This window comes from Hypomesus transpacificus, chromosome 6 (genome assembly GCF_021917145.1).
Source record: "Hypomesus transpacificus isolate Combined female chromosome 6, fHypTra1, whole genome shotgun sequence".
NCBI lineage: Eukaryota > Metazoa > Chordata > Actinopteri > Osmeriformes > Osmeridae > Hypomesus > Hypomesus transpacificus.
Window position 1 is genome coordinate 11,770,994 of NC_061065.1, and position 18,323 is coordinate 11,789,316.

Genomic DNA, 18,323 nt, shown 5'->3' on the forward strand with positions numbered 1-18,323 from the left:
ACTGTTGATGTTGTTGTTGATGTTTGTGTTGTTGTCGTTTCAGCGGAGGAATGGAGAGGATATCCCAGTGGCCCAGACCAAGAACATCAACCACAGACGATTCGCTGCCTCGTTCATTCTCAAGGAAGTCACCAATCAGGATCAAGACCTCTATCGCTGTGTCACCCAATCAGGAAGAGGCTCTGGCGTGTCCAACTTTGCCGGGCTCCTTGTCAGAGGTGTGTGTGTCTCCTTGGTTATATCAAAACACACACACACCCACACAAACACAGACGTAACATGACACTTGACAACATGTCACTCCTGACACATGCTATTCACACAACAAACATCACTTGACATACATAACATCTGTGATATGCACACGTCCAGTATAACACACATCTATGTCTGTAGCTACTAGCACATCCACCGTATGTCAACAGCCTGTCATGTTCTCCTTACACTGACTTGAACACGCAGCTGAGTTCTCAAAGCTCCACGTCGCAGACGCTTTCATCGCAGGGGAATCTAAATATTCATTACCCTGAGATCAGGAGATAAACATGCAAAGGGAACCACTAGTAGCATCTGTTTATTCAAATGAATCAGAGGCCTGGACATGAATATGCAGATTGGCCTTACCAGAGGGATGCTGCTGATGCTGCAAAGGGTCTGCTAGGCTAACAGGCCAAACACTAATAAGCTAATACACAATCAGGCTAAAAGCTAACAGGGTACAAGCTTATATACTAACATGTTAGTATGCAACCAAGGCAAAAGGCTAGTCGCTAATATGCCGACGGGTTAGTGTCCTATAAAGCTAACATACCATAACATACATTTTAGTAACTGTCCACACAGTTTATAACAATATATCCCTATGCTCTGATGTGGATTCTGAATAGTATTGTAATGGGAGACTGTATTTGTTGTTTTGGTAAGTCGCAGTAGTTCACAGAGGTTGTTGATGGGAGTTGTTGTTCATTCTAAGACTCGGCAGTCTTAGTTGTTGTGTGAACAGGAGCAAAGCTTCTTTCAAACCAAGTCGTTGTTTACATGTTGTGTCACCGTTACAATACCACGGTCTGGTTTTGCATGTCGCGATGACAGGGCGCCTGAAAGCAGCATATCTGCTCGACGCTGATCTTCTGGGATATTTCTGGGCCATCGATACGGCTCAGCGGTAACGAGAGCTGGCATGACCACGGTCGCGCCGGAGAGTGACCTGAGGCCAGGAGTTTATTAGCGACTCCTCCGCCAAACCGCCAGTGACAGTCGCGCCCGGCGGCGTTGTGCTTCTCTCAGTAACAAATGAAACTGTTGAAGTGTTAGATTCTCTCAGCGTGGGGTGGGGGGGGGGGGGTGGCGGGGGGTATTGATCTGAGATGGCCCCGAGGATAGGAACTAACCAGCCGCTCAGCTAAGCACCCTGGGAACCTCCCGCCCCTCGAACCCCCTGCGTCCTTCCTTCCTCTCCCTCCTCCTTTCACCATGACTTCTGTTTCCGACCTCGTTCCCCTTCCTGCCTCCTTCATCCCTCTTTCTACCCCCGCCCAACTTCCACCTCCCTGCTTCCACTTCCCTACTTCCACCTTCGCCTCTACCTTCTCCATCCCCTTCTGTGCGTCCGCTGTCCTCCATCACCGTGACCTCTGTCTTTCGTCTTGCCTGCCCTTTTCCACCACCCCCTCCCTCCCTCCCACCCCATACGTCTCTTGTAGGAACTAAACTGTGTTGACAAGACTGCTGACGTGAACATAAACTAACAACAAACATGCCTGGTGAGCAGTGTCTGTACTGGAGGGTTACAGTTGGTGCCTGTACTGAAGGACTACTGTTAGTATCTCTTATTACCCTGTTCTTCACCAGTGACGAGCCATAGCTTGATTAGGGTCACGTATATGATGTCATCTACCTTGAACAGTGTTATTGGATCTATTAGATGATATCTTTTCTGCATAGTCTCCCTTGTTCACAGAGGTTGAAACATTTCCTTTTTAAAGTGTCATCCTGAGGCTTTTTTATTCTATTTGAATCCTTTAGTGTGTGTTTGTGTGTTTCAGTACAACAGTGTTGTACTTGTGTGTGTGCGTGCGCGCGCACGCGTGCTCACCATGGTGCCATAAACAAGAGTCTGATTGGAGGGTAGGGAGACGGCTGTCAGCAGCAGAGCAGGGTTCTGGGAGATTTCTTTTTTAAGCGTAGATGAAACCATGCCTGCCAGCTCATCCCTGGGAACAACGCTTCCTGTGTGACAACCTCATACTTCCTGTCTGCCAAGCCCCACCTGATGAGGCCTGGTAATGATGCCAGGAAAACACACACACAAACCGAAAATGGAAACACATTGTCAACACACACGCAAAATGCAAGACACTTGCAGACGCACACAGCTCTCAGACTACAGAAATGTAAAACTAGGTTGATTTAAACCACAAGGGAACTGTTTTGAACTTCATTTTCAAGTGTTTTTAGAAAGGAGTTAAATTCTGTCAGAACTGAACTGTGAATGTCCTCGAGGGTATGAGTGTGCGTGTTTGTGCGCTCCTGTATGTGTGCGTTCCGCATGCACATGTGTTTTTGGTGAATATACGGTACTGTCTGTTTGGGTCTTGCAATATGCAAATAATTGTATCTTTGATTTCTAGGTGTAGTACATTTTCATTAACTGTATTCGAGAAATATAGTAATCTTGAAATGTAGTGTAGAGTTTAGTGTTGTAGTTGTGTTATTGTGTTGTGTAGTATTGTAGTGTTTTAGTGTAGTGTAGCAGTACCAGCGTCAATCCTGACCTGCTGGGTTCTGTTGATGTTTTCTCTCCTAACGTCTTAATGAAGTCAGAGTGATTGTGGCCTGCAGGCACAGCCTCACATTAGATAGGATGCTGCCTGACTGCATCTTAATGGCCCCCTCTGCCTCTCTCCCATTATTCTCTCTCCCTCTATTCTCTCTCTCCTTTTCTCTCTCACTCGCTTCTCCCTCTTTCCTCTCCCTCTATTCTCCCTCTCTCTCCTCCACCGTTTCCTTCGCTGATGGACTCTGTTCTCTTCAAAATGACTTCCCCCACCAACAGCACACACACCTCATTAATTGTGTTTGAAAATAAATTGCAAAGATGCTCCTGCTTGCTCCATTTTAGGTGGTCACTTTAAAATCCAATAAACCTTAACTTCTCAGGCACGCACACACACCATCATGCACACAACACACACACACACAGACATACAAACATGCACATACACAAAAACAAATAATCACACACACGCACTTTTATTAAGTAATATAAAGTCAAATGTCCAAGTCCACACAAAGATCTGCAATGTAATTTGTGGATGAGAATTGGAACATCAGAATGCACCAATGAGAACAGAGTATTTTAGTTACCTGAATATGAGAGATAACTAGGCAGGAAAACAAACCACTCAACAGACTAAAAGGAACATGTCCTTACTCAGAAAAACCTGTCTGTTCATTTCGATAGATTATGAGCTATGGGTCACTGAATAAGTGAGGCCAGTAACAGGGCTTACGCTGAAGTGTGTTTGAGTGTTTGTATATGTGCGTGTGTGTGTGTGATAGTGTTGGTCTAAACCGCTTTCCACCAATCACAGCTCAGGTTCATCCTTTTGTTTCCTGTTTTTTCTTCCTACCAGAGCCCCCGCGGCCCATAGCCCCACCCCAGTTGCTAGGCGTTGGCCCCACCTACCTGCTGATCCAGCTGAACGCCAACTCAATCTTTGGCGACGGACCAATCATCTTGAAAGAGGTGCAGTACAGGATGACGTCAGGCAGCTGGACAGAGACACACGCTGTCAACTCCCCCAACTACAAACTGTGGCACCTGGACCCAGACACAGAGTATGAGATCAGGGTTCTGCTGACCAGACCCAAAGAAGGGGGCACCGGCATGCCTGGGCCCCCCCTTATCACCAGGACCAAGTGTGCAGGTGAGCAGAACATGTCTCACCACTGTCTCTTGTCCTTTCATCCAGACCTCTCAACTCTCCTTCTCATCCCCCTCTCCTCACCCTCTGCCCCTGACTTTCTTCTCTTCTCCTCATCCTCCTTTCCTCACCTCCACTCTCTCCTCTCCTACCCTCCTTTACTCACCTCCACTCCCTCCTCTCCTCTCCCTCCTTTCCTCACCTCCACTCCCTCCTCTCCTACCCTCCTTTACTCACCTCCCCTCCCTCCTCTCCTTTACTCACCCTCCTCCTCTCTCCTCACCCTCCTTTCCTCACCTCCACTCCCTCCTCTCCTACCCTCCTTTACTCACCTCCCCTCCCTCCTCTCCTTTCCTCACCCTCCTCCTCTCTCCTCACCCTCCTTTCCTCACCTCCACTCCCTCCTCTCCTCACCTCCTTCTCTTCTCCTGCGTGTCCTCCAGTAGAACCTGTTGTGTGATTGGCTGCTGTGTCTCATTAGCATACAAATAGTGGCCCAAGGCTATTACAGACACACTGCTCCTCTCATGTTGTTATCTCAGGAAATGAAGTGGTGTGTATTTGCCTGTTTGTATTTGTGGCACATAGTGTATTTGTTTCAGTGTATGTCTGTGTGTATGTGCCTCTGTTTATATATTTGTGTGTTCCTTTGTGTTTGTGTGTGTGTGTGTGTGTGTGTGTGTGTGTGAGTACATGTGTGTGTGTGTGTTTGGGGGTCTTTAAGGGCTCACCCAGGACTGGAGTCTCATTCATTTATGGGATGCTAGGCTAGATCTTGACTCCAGGAGGTTGCCATGGTGCCTGGACTAGCGAGGCGGGGAGAGATTCAGAACTCATATGTAGAAGCACGGAGACAGAGATGGAGAGATAAAGAGGGAGAGATGAGGAGGGAGAGATGAGGACGGAGAGATGAGGAGGGAGAGAAAGAGGGAGAGATGAGGAGGGAGAGATGAGGAGGGAGAGAAATAGGGAGAGATGAGGACAGAGAGAAAGAGGGAGAGATGAGGACAGAGAGAAAGAGGGAGAGATGAGGAGGGAGAGAAAGAGGGAGAGATGAGGGCGGAGAGATGAGGAGGGAGAGAAAGAGGGAGAGATGAGGACGGAGAGAAAGAGGGAGAGATGAGGAGGGAGAGAAATTGAGAGGCGAAGAGAGAGAGGTGGAAAAATGAGTACGGAGAGATGAGGATGGAGAGAGATATAAGAACCGATAGATACGGAGAGATGAGAGACAGGTGGAGAGAGATGGAGCCGTGAAAAACGAAGGGAGAGGTAGAAGGATGAGGGAGGCTTGGGGGGGTGGAAGATGAAGAGTTGGAAAGTTGACGCTAACATTCACAATCTGGAAGCGTGGTTCTGTGGGTTTGAGGGAGCAGGCATTATGACATACACACACACAAAAGGCATTATAAGAGAGCTGTAGGCTACTCTCCAGAGAACCAGTATTGTATTTATATGTATATTTGTGCGTGTGCTCTCTATGCTCTCTGTGTAATTTATTTTGTACAAATGTCAGCATGCTCCTGCAGGAGAGTCTATTGATCATGGCTCCGTGCTCTAACACTGAATGAGCTGTCCTGGAGCCTTCCTCTGGAATGGAAGCATGGCTTAGAGGGCCATGTAGAAATGACTTTTCTCTCTCTCTCTCTCTCTCTCTCTCTCTCTCTCTCTCTCTCTCTCTTCTCTCTCTCTCTCTCTCTCTCTCTCTCTCTCTCTCTCTCTCTCTCTCTCTCTCTCTCTCTCTCTCTATCTCTCTCTCTGTGTCTGTCTGTCTGTCTCTTTCTGTCTGTCTCTCTCTCTCTCTCCCTCTCTCTCTCTCTCTCTCTCTCTCTCTCTCTCTCTCTCTCTCTCTCTCTCTCTCTCTCTCTCTCTCTCTCTCTCTCTCTTTCACACACACACATACACAAGAACCTCACTTGCTAGAACGGATTTCATTGCAATGTCCTTTGTGCCAATGTGTGGGGGTTATTAGTGCAGGTAATGGGGTATTATCATATATTTAGGTCAGCAGTGGAGCTCAGGGTGAACAGCAGTGGAGCTCAGGGGGAACAGCAGTGGAGCTCAGGGGGAAGAGCAGTGGAGCTCAGGGGGAACAGCAGTGGAGCTCAGGGGGAAGAGCAGTGGAGCTCAGGGGGAACAGCAGTGGAGCTCAGGGGGAAGAGCAGTGGAGCTCAGGGGGAACAGCAGTGGAGCTCAGGGGGAAGAGCAGTGGAGCTCAGGGGGAACAGCAGTGGAGCTCAGGGGGAACAGCAGTGGAGCTCAGGGGGAACAGCAGTGGAGCTCAGGGGGAACAGCAGTGGAGCTCAGGGGGAACACCAGTGGAGCTCAGGGGGAACAGCAGTGGAGCCCAGGGGGAAGAGCAGTGTAGCTCAGGGGGAATAGGGATCCAGTTAGTTAGGAAGTTACAGTCCATAGAACCATCGAGTACTCTATTGGAACATTTTTTGTCATACAGTGTGTGTATGACAATGTGTCGTAAATAGGGTTCTCTAATTGGGTTCAATGATTCTAGAAGGGTTGAGGTATAGGATTCTACAAGAAGGGTTCTGTGGCAGAGAGAGAAGCATGGTTCTAAGTGCCCCCCCGCCCCCCTCCTGGCATATTGAACTGCCAGTGGTGATCAATGCTCAGCTGCTGATATTGATTGTGATAGGCCCTGCAGGCAGAAACACTATTAAGAAGCTCATTTTAACAGTCATTATTTGACTGCGTTCATTTCAGAGGCCCTCCAAGCCATAGAAATTAGTTTCTTTAACACATGGCTGAGTTCCCTTTCGTTCTGGGTACACACTCATATCAAGTAAAAAACACACACACACACACACACATACACACAGGTATAAAGCGTTGAATATTATCATGGTTATCAGCCTGCTGTTAAACTGGCCCATTCACTAAAGTAGGATTTCATTACAATCATTGATCTGAATACCATCACAATGAATCTGCCCTGCCATCACCATGGTATAGAGAGGGAGGGAGGGAATGAGGGGGGTGCTGGTGGAGGAGAAAAATAGACAAAGAAGGGGGATGAGGGAGGGAGTTGGAGGGAGAGACACATACAAGAGTGTGAAGGTGATTAAATATATTGGCTGGTAATTGTTCAATTGTTGTAGCTATTGATGGCAGTAGTTATGAGGTGCACCGGATTCAACTCTCCCAGTGTGACAGACTGGCAGAGTCTTGGTCCTCAGTGAACCAAATATTTTATTCTGAGTGGTATTGAGTCTTATTAATATCAGTTACCACTGATATGAGATATTTAGATGTTTTAGTCAAAGGAAAAAAGGAAGCATCCTGACTGCTAAATGAGTTTGACGGCTCAGTAACACAGATGAAAGTCACAGTGTCGAGGGACGAAAGCATGGGGAGAGAGAAAGAGAGAGATACTAGATAGCTTTCCTATCCTCAGGGCAGTGAGTGAGGGTCTCACTACTTTGTCGCCCTCCCCAGCCCCCCCCCCCCCCCCCCCCCCCCCCCCCCCCCCCCCCCCCCCCCAGGGAGGGAGGAGACAGATAGAGCGAGGGATGGAGGTGCATGAATAGATGGAGTGTTGAGTTTGCCACCCCATGGCCCCACCCTCCTCCTGGGAGCAGAGGCCTGGTCTTGGTGCCTGATGCCTCTGTTAGCACATGCTCCAGCCCATAATAAACTAACCCTTAGTAACCCAACCTCACCGTGGTAACACACCCCTTCTTCTTCTTCCGCTCTCCCCTTCCTCTCCTCCTACCCTCCTCCTCGGTCTTCAGTAACACCCCTCATGTTCTGTGATGAACATTTCATCAAATAAGCTGACAGGAGAAGCGGATGGTATCCTGCATGTTCTTCCCTCAGAGCAGGTCCCTTACTCTCCAGAGGAGCCACACACACCCACGCCCAAACCCCAAACGATGGCTTTAAATCTGCTGTTAAAAAACATCTTTCTGCCTAGCTGGACTTTGAACCCCAGCAGTTTCATCCAGGCTGGGTACGAACCCGTGCATGTGGAACGGTTTTTCGAAAAGAAAAGAAAATGCTCTCCCTCAATCGACAGCCTGAGATGGAAAATTGAGGACTTTAATTAAGTTCACCATGCACAGGAGGCATCTCTCACTTGTGTAAGTGAACAACCGTGTTGTGAGTGTGGAGGATCCAAACACTGGTCTCGTTTGCGTGCTGTAAGTAACAGATGGCTCAGTCACATTATAGATTCCCCCTCTCAGCCAAGCCTGTCTGAAGCCTGGGAGTTGGGATGGGGGAGGGGGGGCAGCTACAGGTGCTGCAGACAGAGGGGCGGGGGCGGAGGGGACAGAGATGATAGAGATGGATTGACAGAGGTGGATATCGGGAGAGATGGAGAGAGGAAGGGAGAGAGAAGCAGAAGGGAGAGACACTGCTGTAGAGAGATAGAGAGAGGTGGGGGGAGATACACAGAGAGACAAGATAGATGAGGAATGAGAGAAAGAGTTAGAGATATGAGTATTAAGAAATTGAAGTGGATCTTACCCAGAAAGAAGTAGGGTCCAACACAGGAAGTGGAAGGATCCAACCCATGTAGTGATAGAGTTAAATCCAGGAAGTGGTAGGGTCCAATCCAGGAAGTGAGAGGGTCTAACCCAAGACATGCTATAGTTGTATAAATGTAGGAGGGAATTAAACTAACAATTATCTCTTATTTACAGATATTTGTCTAGAGAGAGTTAATGGCTATTCTCTCCCTCTCTTAGTAGTATTGATGTACAGTGTGTGTGTGCGCGTGTGTGTGTGTGGGGGGGAGACCATTAGGCAGATGTGTTGTGCGAGGCAGCAGAGGTTGATGGAGCAGAGACCATTAGAGATCCTGCTCTCTCCTCAGCCTCCCTGCAGGCCCAGCCTGGACCACGGGGGACCACACACCAGCTAGAAACACAATTAAAACCTAATGATACTGGATCTCACTAAACCATACACACACACACATGCGCGGACACATGTACACACACACACACACACATATTCGCTGGCCAAGTGTTATTTTGGAGTGGTTCGATGTGAGGCTGGATGAGACGAGAAATTGAATTATGGGAAATGTGTGGGCAGCTGTTGTGTGATTGGTTGCTGTCTGCATCGATGAGGCATCCCACGGCGGTGGGTGGGGACCATAGGAGGGGGCTGGGGTGGGGTGGTGGGGATAAAGAGATGAGGTAATCAACAAGGTTATTAACCAGAAGATCTGAAGGCCAGCTGCCCCCCCCCCCCCTCATCTCTACAGCCCCCTCACCTAATCTCAACACAGTTGACCCACAGAGAGGTGGGTGGTGTTGGGGTGGGTGGGGGTGAAATTGACAAGGATGGAGCAATGAAGAAATGAAAGAAGGAAGAGAAGAAGGAGAAGTTGTGTGTGTGAGAGAGAGACATAGAGAGAGTGAGAGAGATAGAGGGCGAGAGAGAGAGAGAGAGACCGACTGACAGAACACTGAGTGAATCCAAACAATAAGAGAGAGGAGGGGAGAGAATGGTAGAGAAAGCAATAGGAACCGAGATAAATTGATGAAGGAGTGAGTGTGAGGAGAAAGAGAGAAATTGACGGTGAGAGAAAGTGATGAAAGCAATGGAGAGAGAGCGCTTTCCTGTGTGAGTAACAGCGCTCTGACAAGCAGCACTTGAGGAAGACAGAGACTCTCAGCTAGTCTCTCTTACTGAGGGATACTCAGCTAGTCTCTCTTACTGGTGAGACTCAGCTAGTCTCTATTACTGGTGAGACGCAGCTAGTCTCTCCTACTGAGGGATACTCAGCTGGTCTCTCTTACTGAGGGATACTCAGCTAGTCTCTCTTACTGGAGATGCTCAGCTAGTCTCTTTTACTGAGGGAGACAGAGACTTCCAGGGAAGAGAGGATTTCACCTTTATAATGGACATGTTCTTACTTCTTATCTAGCCTGTTAAATGTTCTGTATATATGTCTGTCAAACTGGTGTGCTGAATCTTGGTAAAATGGGAACTGAATTCTGGGAATTGCGGTCCTGTAATCTGAGAGCAAACAGAAGACTGCTGCTGTAATTAGAGTTCTAATCCACCATTCCACCAGACAGACCCTGGATTCTTCTCCAGTGTGTTGTTCTTTGAGCCTGGTGTGTGTGTGTATCTGTGTGTGTATGGGCACAGGTGTCTGTTTTTGTCTGTAGTCTGTGTGTGTGTATGTGTGTCTGTGTGTGTGCACTGAGCCTTCAGAACTACAACAATATTTACCTTCCTGGGAAGACACAGCCGTGAATTAGCATGATATAATTGAACGAGATCTTTCTGCCTCTGGTGTGAGGAGGATGGAGGGGAGGAGAGGACGGGAGGGATGGAGGGATGGAGAGGAGGGGAAGGGAGGAAAGGGGGGAGCAAAAGATAGGAAAGGGGAGAGGCGAGGAGAGTAGAGGAGGGTGGGAGGGGGAAAGGAGAAAAGAGGAGGGCATGAGAGGAGTTCCTCCATGCCTCCTACTGTCAGATAACTGATGGAAGAGTCTGCTTTAGCATGTGTGTGTGTGTGTGTGTTCAGTTTGCTGAATGTGTGTGTTCAGTCTCTTGAGAGTATGTGAGTGTGTTTGTATTGTTTAGAAAGTTTAGTCGATGCGCAAGTGGGCATGTCTGTTTTTGTGGATTGTTGATTGTAGGAGGTTGAACAGAGAAGGGAAGACGAGCAATAAATATAGAGAAAAGTAGAGTAAAAGTAGAGGGGGAGAGAGATGGTAGAGGGAGCATTATGGAGGGAGTGAAAAGATGGAGGGAGTGAACGAGGGTGTGTTGTTGCTCACACAGTGTTAGAGCAGTCTTTGTGCTACGTCAGTGACAGATGTGGTGTCCCCAGCGATGGGGACACCAGGGAGTGAGAGGCCACATTGTTGGGACACGTCCCACTTGGACCCACTCCAGATCCTCCTAACCCTCATACCTCTGTCTTTCTCTCTCTCCCTCCCTCCTTCCCTACTCCACTCCACACCATTCAGGTATCTTTAGATTACAAGTTAACAAACTGCCTAAAGCTTTGCTCCCTGATGATCTGTGTGTGTGTGTGGTTGTGTGTTTGTGTGTGTGGTTGTGTGTGTGTGTGTGTTTGTGGGTGTGTCTCCAGAAACTATATCTCCTGTAAACTTATACCCGAAAAAAGCTGCTGGAGTTTAGCATCACAGCTGATCGATGTAATTTATTATAAGTGAGAGGGGTATGTGTGTCTGTGTGTTTGTGTGTGTGTGTGTGTGTGTGTGAGACTAATCTGTAAAGTTAATGCAGGAGATCAGGTGTATTGATCAGGACTGAAGGCACACACCTTGTTAATCATCGTCCGGGCCCGAGGAACACACTGTAGAGAGAGGCAGGGAAGGAGAGAGATAGAGAGGGATAGAGTGAGAGGGAAGGAGAGAGGAAGAGAGGGATAGAGTGAGAGGGAAGGAGAGAGGAGGAGAGGGATAGAGTGAGAGGGAAAGAGAGACATAGAGAGGGATAGAGTGAGAGGGTAGGAGAGAGGAAGAGGGAGAGAAATCAAGAAATAAAGAGAAAGATTGAGAGGGAGGGAGAGAGATGGAGAAGTGAAAGGATGGATGTCGGGGGGGACGGAGGTAGAGAGTGGAGGAGAGGGAGGTTATGCTATTGTCTCAGCAAACAGAATTCATCTTTTTGTGTTAAGGTCTGTGGTTGAAGATTGTATTTGTGTGTGTGTGTGTTCTGTAAGGAAGTTCTTATTGTCTGCTTGACATTTCAATACTGTCTCCAAGTCTGAGATGATTGGTATTTGGTCATTTAAATGAGGCTTCTCTCCTCTCACCCACTCTCCTCTCCTCCCTCTGACCTTGACCAGACCAGTAAACGGTTCTCCTATCAACACTCCCTTCTTCTCTCCATCCTTCCATCATTCAGATGTGTCTCCAGACGTGTCCACGTTTAATCCTCTCCTGCGGAAAGGACCCTCTCTGTCTGTCAGTCTGTCTGTCTGCGTGCGCGTGTGTCTGTGCATGTCGTTGCGTGTCTGTGTATGCGCGCGTGTGTGTGAGTGAGTGACAGGAAAATAATGACTTGTTAGAGGAAGAGGTGCCTGTTGGGGATGAGTGCCTGTGTCCTTGTCTCCCTGTCTGCCATCTCCCCCTCTCTGCTTTTGTTTCAGTAATTATCTGTGTGTGTGTAAATGGTCCTCCTGCTATTGAACTATCATGTAACCGGCTGACGACGCGCACAGCAGAAATTGAATTTCAGTCTGGGGGTTCAGCAGGCGTTTATTAAATGCTTGTTCTGTCAGGAAGAGGGGGAGGAAGAGGGAGTAGCTGGGGGGGAGGGGAAGGTGGAAGCGGAGAGAGAGAGATGGAGGGAGGTCAACAGCTTTCACCCAGCAGTCTCTGGTCTATTATAGACAACCTGTAGACACTTTAGTGCATTGACGCACACACATACAAACACACACCCACAAACACACACCCACAAACACACACCCACAAACACACACCCACAAACACACACACACACACAAACCAGTTTAATGTTAACAGCCCCCCTTCTCCTCAGAGCCCATGCGAACCCCTAAGAGCCTGAAGATAGCTGAGACGCAGGCTCGCTTCATCGCTGTGGACTGGGAGTCTCTGGGTTACAACATCACACGTTGCCACACCTTCAACGTCACCATCTGCTACCACTACCACAGCGCCCTCAACCAGAGCAGGGCTGACTGCCTGGACATGGACCCCAAGGCCCCCCGCCACGTGGTGGCCGGCCTGCCTCCCAACACCAACGTCAGCCTGAAGATGATCCTCACCAACCCGGAGGGCCGCAAGGAGAGCGACGAGACCGTCATCCAGACGGACGAGGACGGTAGGTGGACCCGTGTCTGGTGTGTCTCCTGGTCTCCGCTGTCCTGTAGGTGTCTTCTTGTCTCCTGTCCATTCAGTGACGTCTGTATTATGCTGTCCCCTCTTCTCCTTTCCCTTATATCGTGTTTTCTCTATGTCCACTATGTCATGTTGTCTCCTATGTCATGCTGTGTCCTTGCCCCCTATGTCATGTTGTCTCCTTGTCTCCTATGTCATGTTGTGTCCTTGTCCCCTGTCATGTTGTGTCCTTGTCTCATATGTAATGCTGAGTCCTTGTCCCCTATGTCATGTTGTCTCCTTGTCTCCTATGACATGCTGTGTCCTTGCCCCCTATGACATGTTGTGGCCTTGTCTCCTCAGTGCCGGGCCCGGTCCCGAGCCGCTCCCTGAGAGCCACGCCTTTTGAAGACAAGATCTTCCTCTACTGGAAGGACCCTCTGGAGCCCAACGGGGTCCTCACCCAGTATGAGGTAGGTGGAGGGAGAGGGTAAGGGAGAAGGTAGCCAGCAGAGGTACAAATCTCCTTCCCACCCCGAGTGTCTTCATGTTTAAACACCTTCTTCTTGTTCCCCATCATCCTTCTCTTTTCCATCCTCCTCCTCCCCTTCCTCCTCTTCTTCTTCATCCAACCAGATCAGCTACTGTGGGGTGCGTTCGTTCGACCCCTCAGTGTCTCTGCTGCGCCCCCCGCTGGTGGTGTCCCTGCCCTGCAACTCCTCCCACCACCTGTTCTCCCAGCTCCACCCAGGCACCACCTACCAGTTCCTCATCAGAGCCTCCACTTCCAAGGGTTTCGGACCGCCAGCCACACTCAACGTCACCACCAACATCTCAGGTACATCTCCCCTCCAATCCGCTTTGTTGGTTCTGCCGGCCCTTTCATGTTCTGCCTTCTGATTGGTTAGAATGTTATCTTAATCCCTAGTGTGATTTGTCCACATCACCTATGAAGAGAAACTCGTCCGTGAAGCCTTATATTCTGAATCCATATTATATTGTTATATGTGTGTTTACATGCATATTAGTTTATGATTGTATGTTAGGGGTGTACAGTAGTCATGTGTCGGTGTGTAGCAATGCCCTTTTTATCTGCTAATATCAGCTCCAGGCTCAGTAAGGTATTCATCAGATGAACAGGTGAGAGGAAGAGGGAGAGCACCCTGAACAAGATGAAAGACTTCTGACTCAGATAAGGGAGAGAGTGAGAGAAAGAGAGAGAGAGAGAGAGAAGGAGGAGGGACAGGGAGAGAGAGAGGAAAGAGGAGCAGAGGAGTAGAGAGAAAGGGGAGAGGAGAGCAAGAGGTGGACGGATGGTGAGAGAGATAAGTGTAGAGGGGGAGAGGAAAGTGAAACCGAGGGAGGAGACGAGGTGAGCAAAAGGGTAAGGAATGGAGATCGAGCGAAGGTGAACGAGAGGTGCACATTCATGTGTTATAATAAAGCTCTGCTGGGCCTAGCACTGCATTTGCTAAGTGCCTGACTGTAATGCCAGAGATAGAATATCGCCAATGTAGATATAATCGCAGGAAATAAGCATGCCCGCTCATATTCAAGGCAGCTGTTATGAGTTAGTGTGGCGTGGGGCTGTTGGAAGCTTCATAGTGCTTGAGCTTTGCTGTTTACCTGGAGGATGAGTTCTGACTTCAGCTGGTTGGAGCTCTGAGAAGTAGACAGGGAAGAGTGACACATCTACTGCAAGAACTCAACCACACACACACACACACACTCATTGCTTCTTGACCTCTGACCTCTCATCTCTTGCCAGCTCCTACCTTGGAGGAGTATGACGGGATGGAGGCGTTCCTGAACGAGACAGCTACCACCATCACCGTGCTGCTGAAGCCTGCACAGGCCAAGGGAGCGCCAATCAGGTGAGCCGGCCAATCACAGGTCTGGGCTTTAGTGGAAGTTTAGTTCATCACTGGATAACCAATCACAAGTCTCGGTTCTGGTGCATGGGACAATTTTGGATTTTTTTTTTACCCCACGTAGGCATGGGCAATGCACGCACACACACACACACAAACAAACAAACACACACACACACACACACACACACAAACACAGCAGGAAGAGTATGATTATGATGTAATAATGCCATAGTGTTATTGTTTCCTTATTGTAACAAACAATTCAGGCCAAATATTGTGTATGTGGTCTCATCTGTGCAGATGTTATGGCTTATTGTCATTCTCACGGCTGACAGAACCATAATCTCATAACCAGGCACCCCATGAAGAGATGTGGAGAGATATCAAATGGATTGTGGATTATATCTAGTTTTAACAGATTAAAAGATTTGTGAGAATTATGAAAACAAAGGCAGGGGTTTGAGCAAAGACAATAATACTGATCACAGTATTATTGGGTCACAGTGTAGCGGGGCTGGGTCAGGGGCTGGGTCAGGGGCTGGGTCAGGGGCTGGTTCAGGGGCTGGTTCAGGGGCTGGGTCAGGGGCTGGGTCAGGGGCTGGGTCAGGGGCTGGTTCAGGGGCTGGGTCAGGGGCTGGGTCAGGGGCTGGGTCAGGGGCTGGTTCAGGGGCTGGTTCAGGGGCTGGGTCAGGGGCTGGGTCAGGGGCTGGGTCAGGGGCTGGTTCAGGGGCTGGGTCAGGGGCTGGTTCAGGGGCTGGTTCAGGGGCTGGTTCAGGGGCTGGTTCAGGGGCTGGGTCAGGGGCTGGGTCAGGGGCTGGTTCAGGGGCTGGTTCAGGGGCTGGGTCAGGGGCTGGGTCAGGGGCTGGTTCAGGGGCTGGGTCAGGGGCTGGGTCAGGTCAGGGACCAGATTTGACAGAGCGCGGGTAAACTGTTAAAGCTACCTTCAGACCAAAAGACCATCCTCAGGGTCCAAGCACCGTACAGTAACATCGGGTCATCTTGCTCGTCTGTTCTCCTGCTCAGCTTCACCACAATCTAACTCCCTCCGCATATTGGGTATGAGAAAGAAGGAGAATCGCATGTGTGTGCTTGTCTGTGTCTGTGCGGATTAGTGTTGCGTTTGTGTTTGTGTTTGGGTATGTGAGCTTCTGTTGGCGTGTGTGTATGGGTATGTGTAAGAACGTGTGTGTGTGTCTTTGTGGCAGTGTGTGTGCATGGTTATGTGCGAGAGCACGTGTGTGTGTAGGTAGCGTAGAGAGCCGGCTGACCGCGGGGAGCAGCAGGACATCTGTTCAGCTCGTTTGTAGCAGTTTGTCATTGACAGGCCGTGCAGCGAGACGAGAGGGCTGAGCACGCTCAGTAGTGCTGGAACTCCATCTGCTCTGGCATGATGGGAATTCTACCTCCATTGTACATCTGTCTGTCTCTCTCTGCCTGCCTGCCTGTCTCTCATCTACCTGTCTGTCTGTCAGGGTGGAAAAATTAGGTCTGACCATTTGTTGGCTAACCCTTTATGACGTCATCCCTCCAGTGCCTATCAGATCGTGGTTGAAGAGCTGAACCCCCACAGGACTCGGCGGGAGGCCAGCGCAGACTGCTACCAGGTGCCCGTATCTTTCCACAGCGCCTCTAGTGGCGGCTCCCCGTACTACTACGCCGCAGAGCTACCCCCAGGGAACCTTCCGGAGCCCTCACCCTTCACCGTGGGGGACAACAAGACCTACCAGGGCTTCTGGAACGCCCCGCTGGCCCCCAGGAAGAACTACAACATCTACTTCCAGGCCGTCAGCAGTGTGGAAAAGGTCAGTTCCATGGCTCCATCGCAGTCCTATCTCTGTCGTGTCTTGAGCAACTTACTATCATGACACAGACAAACCCTGCAGCGAATCCCTTTTTCACACCTGTCTTGACACATCTTTCTGTTTGTCTTACAGGAGACAAAGACTCAATGTTTGAGACTAGCTACTAAAGGTAAGAGATTTTCAACCAAGGTCTGAATTTATTTTCTCATCACTGTAAAATATACAAGACAAGGTGGTCATAGTCTATCCAATACCACTGACTCTATCTTAATAGTATGTGTGTATATATATATATACACACAAGCACACACCACTTACTCGTGGTGTTTGCATTTGTATAGGACCTTGTTCTACTGATCAGCTTTGCCAGAGAGAAAGAGAGCGTGATAGAAAGAGAGGAGAGAGAGAGGCAGAGATATAGACGGATACAATGCCAGTGTTGACTGGTTTAAACGGTTTATCAGACTGATTGCTGGCTCATTCTGTCACGCCCTTTGGTCATGATGGCTTGTGGTTGTTTTAATAAAGGGCTTGTTATGTGATAAGATACCTTCTCTAGGTTCTGTTGTCCAACATAGGATTACAAGTTAACAAACATATGCTGATGGATTTCAGTGGCATGAAAGGGCTGTGTCCATATAATCCACAGACGGCTGGTCCGTCTACCCTCCTAGCTACGAAGCTAGCTCTCCCAAACCAGAGAAGCTGCTCTGGCCCAAACTGTCTCCCCATGTTTGTGTGTGCTGGTCACATGGCCAGGAAGCAGGAAGTGGGGATGGACAGGTTGGCATGTTGGTTAGAGCAGACTCACTACTACGTCATCATAAAAAAAAAATATAGTCTGAGTTTCTAATGAGCATCTGAAAAACTGTATAAAGGTGATGTGTGCATGTTACTGACTTCAGCGGTTTGTTTAGACAGGTCACCCCCCACCTCCACACCTACCCAGTTTCCCTCCAAAACTGTTGGACATCTGATCACACATGAATACCCTGCAATCTAAAAACCAACTAGCCAAGCTAAATAAAGTCCATACTGAGGGGTTTAGTTGAGCGTTTGTTTGTGTTTAGGGCCTGCTGTCGTCGTGCGTTTCCTGTGCTCATGTCATCAGAGTGCTGCGTGCCCCTGAGGTTGTCAAAGCAACCGTGTCTCAGTTTGATAAGGCTAGTCCGGTCGTCACCAAGGGAAATAGATTTTCATTTGAAGCAGGGGATTTTATCATCCAAATGGTTGTAATCCAATTCCATTACACATCCTCCTAGTCTTCTGTCATGAATTTATCTTATAAGCAGTGACAGAAACATAAGTATTCTGGAGGCAACACAGGGATTATGTCTGAGCTGTGTCCCAACACCAGACAGCAGGATTGATTAATAACCTTTAAACTGGTGTCACCATCCATCCTAGTAGAGCAGGCCTGGTCTGTTGCTTGTTTTATCTACCCTGGTCTCTCCTGGACTACCCTGGTCTCTCCTGGACTACCCTGGGCTCTCCTGGACTACCCTGGTCTCTCTTAGTCTCCCCTGCCCTCACTGTGCTAGCTCTAAAACATTACCTAAAACTCTTGAACCTTAGCACTAGCTTTCGAACCTTGCCAATTAACTCCACCCATGGAATCATGTCTGGAACTTCAGCTAGCTAGTTTTAGAATCACGGTGAACCTATAAACAGTAGTTATATCTTAAAACCCTTCCATTCTAATCCAACACATATGTCTAATGACCTAGTTCTTGACCTAATGGTTTGGCTGGCCCTTCCTGTCTGTCTATAGAGCTGTGCCAGACAGACTGTCTGTCCTTCCGCCCCCCTGCCCACCTCTCTTTGTTCAGCTCTGCTTGTCTTCCAGCTGTAGAGCACTTCTCAGTCTCTGTTCAGCAAGATTTGGGTTGATAGTTGGAGTGTGGGGAGGACCACTTAGGAACCAGC

General features: G+C 48.9%; 1 protein-coding gene across 1 annotated transcript in view; it reads left to right on the forward strand.

Annotated features, from left to right (window-relative positions):
- ptprk (protein tyrosine phosphatase receptor type K) overlaps window positions 1–18,323 on the forward strand; it is a 73,510-nt gene that overhangs the window by 37,707 nt on the left and 17,480 nt on the right. Inside the window, 8 exon segments of the mRNA XM_047022319.1 lie at window positions 44–218; window positions 3,636–3,929; window positions 12,423–12,725; window positions 13,085–13,194; window positions 13,358–13,559; window positions 14,490–14,595; window positions 16,127–16,397; window positions 16,530–16,566. Of these exon segments, the coding sequence (XP_046878275.1) occupies window positions 44–218; window positions 3,636–3,929; window positions 12,423–12,725; window positions 13,085–13,194; window positions 13,358–13,559; window positions 14,490–14,595; window positions 16,127–16,397; window positions 16,530–16,566 (1,498 nt within the window).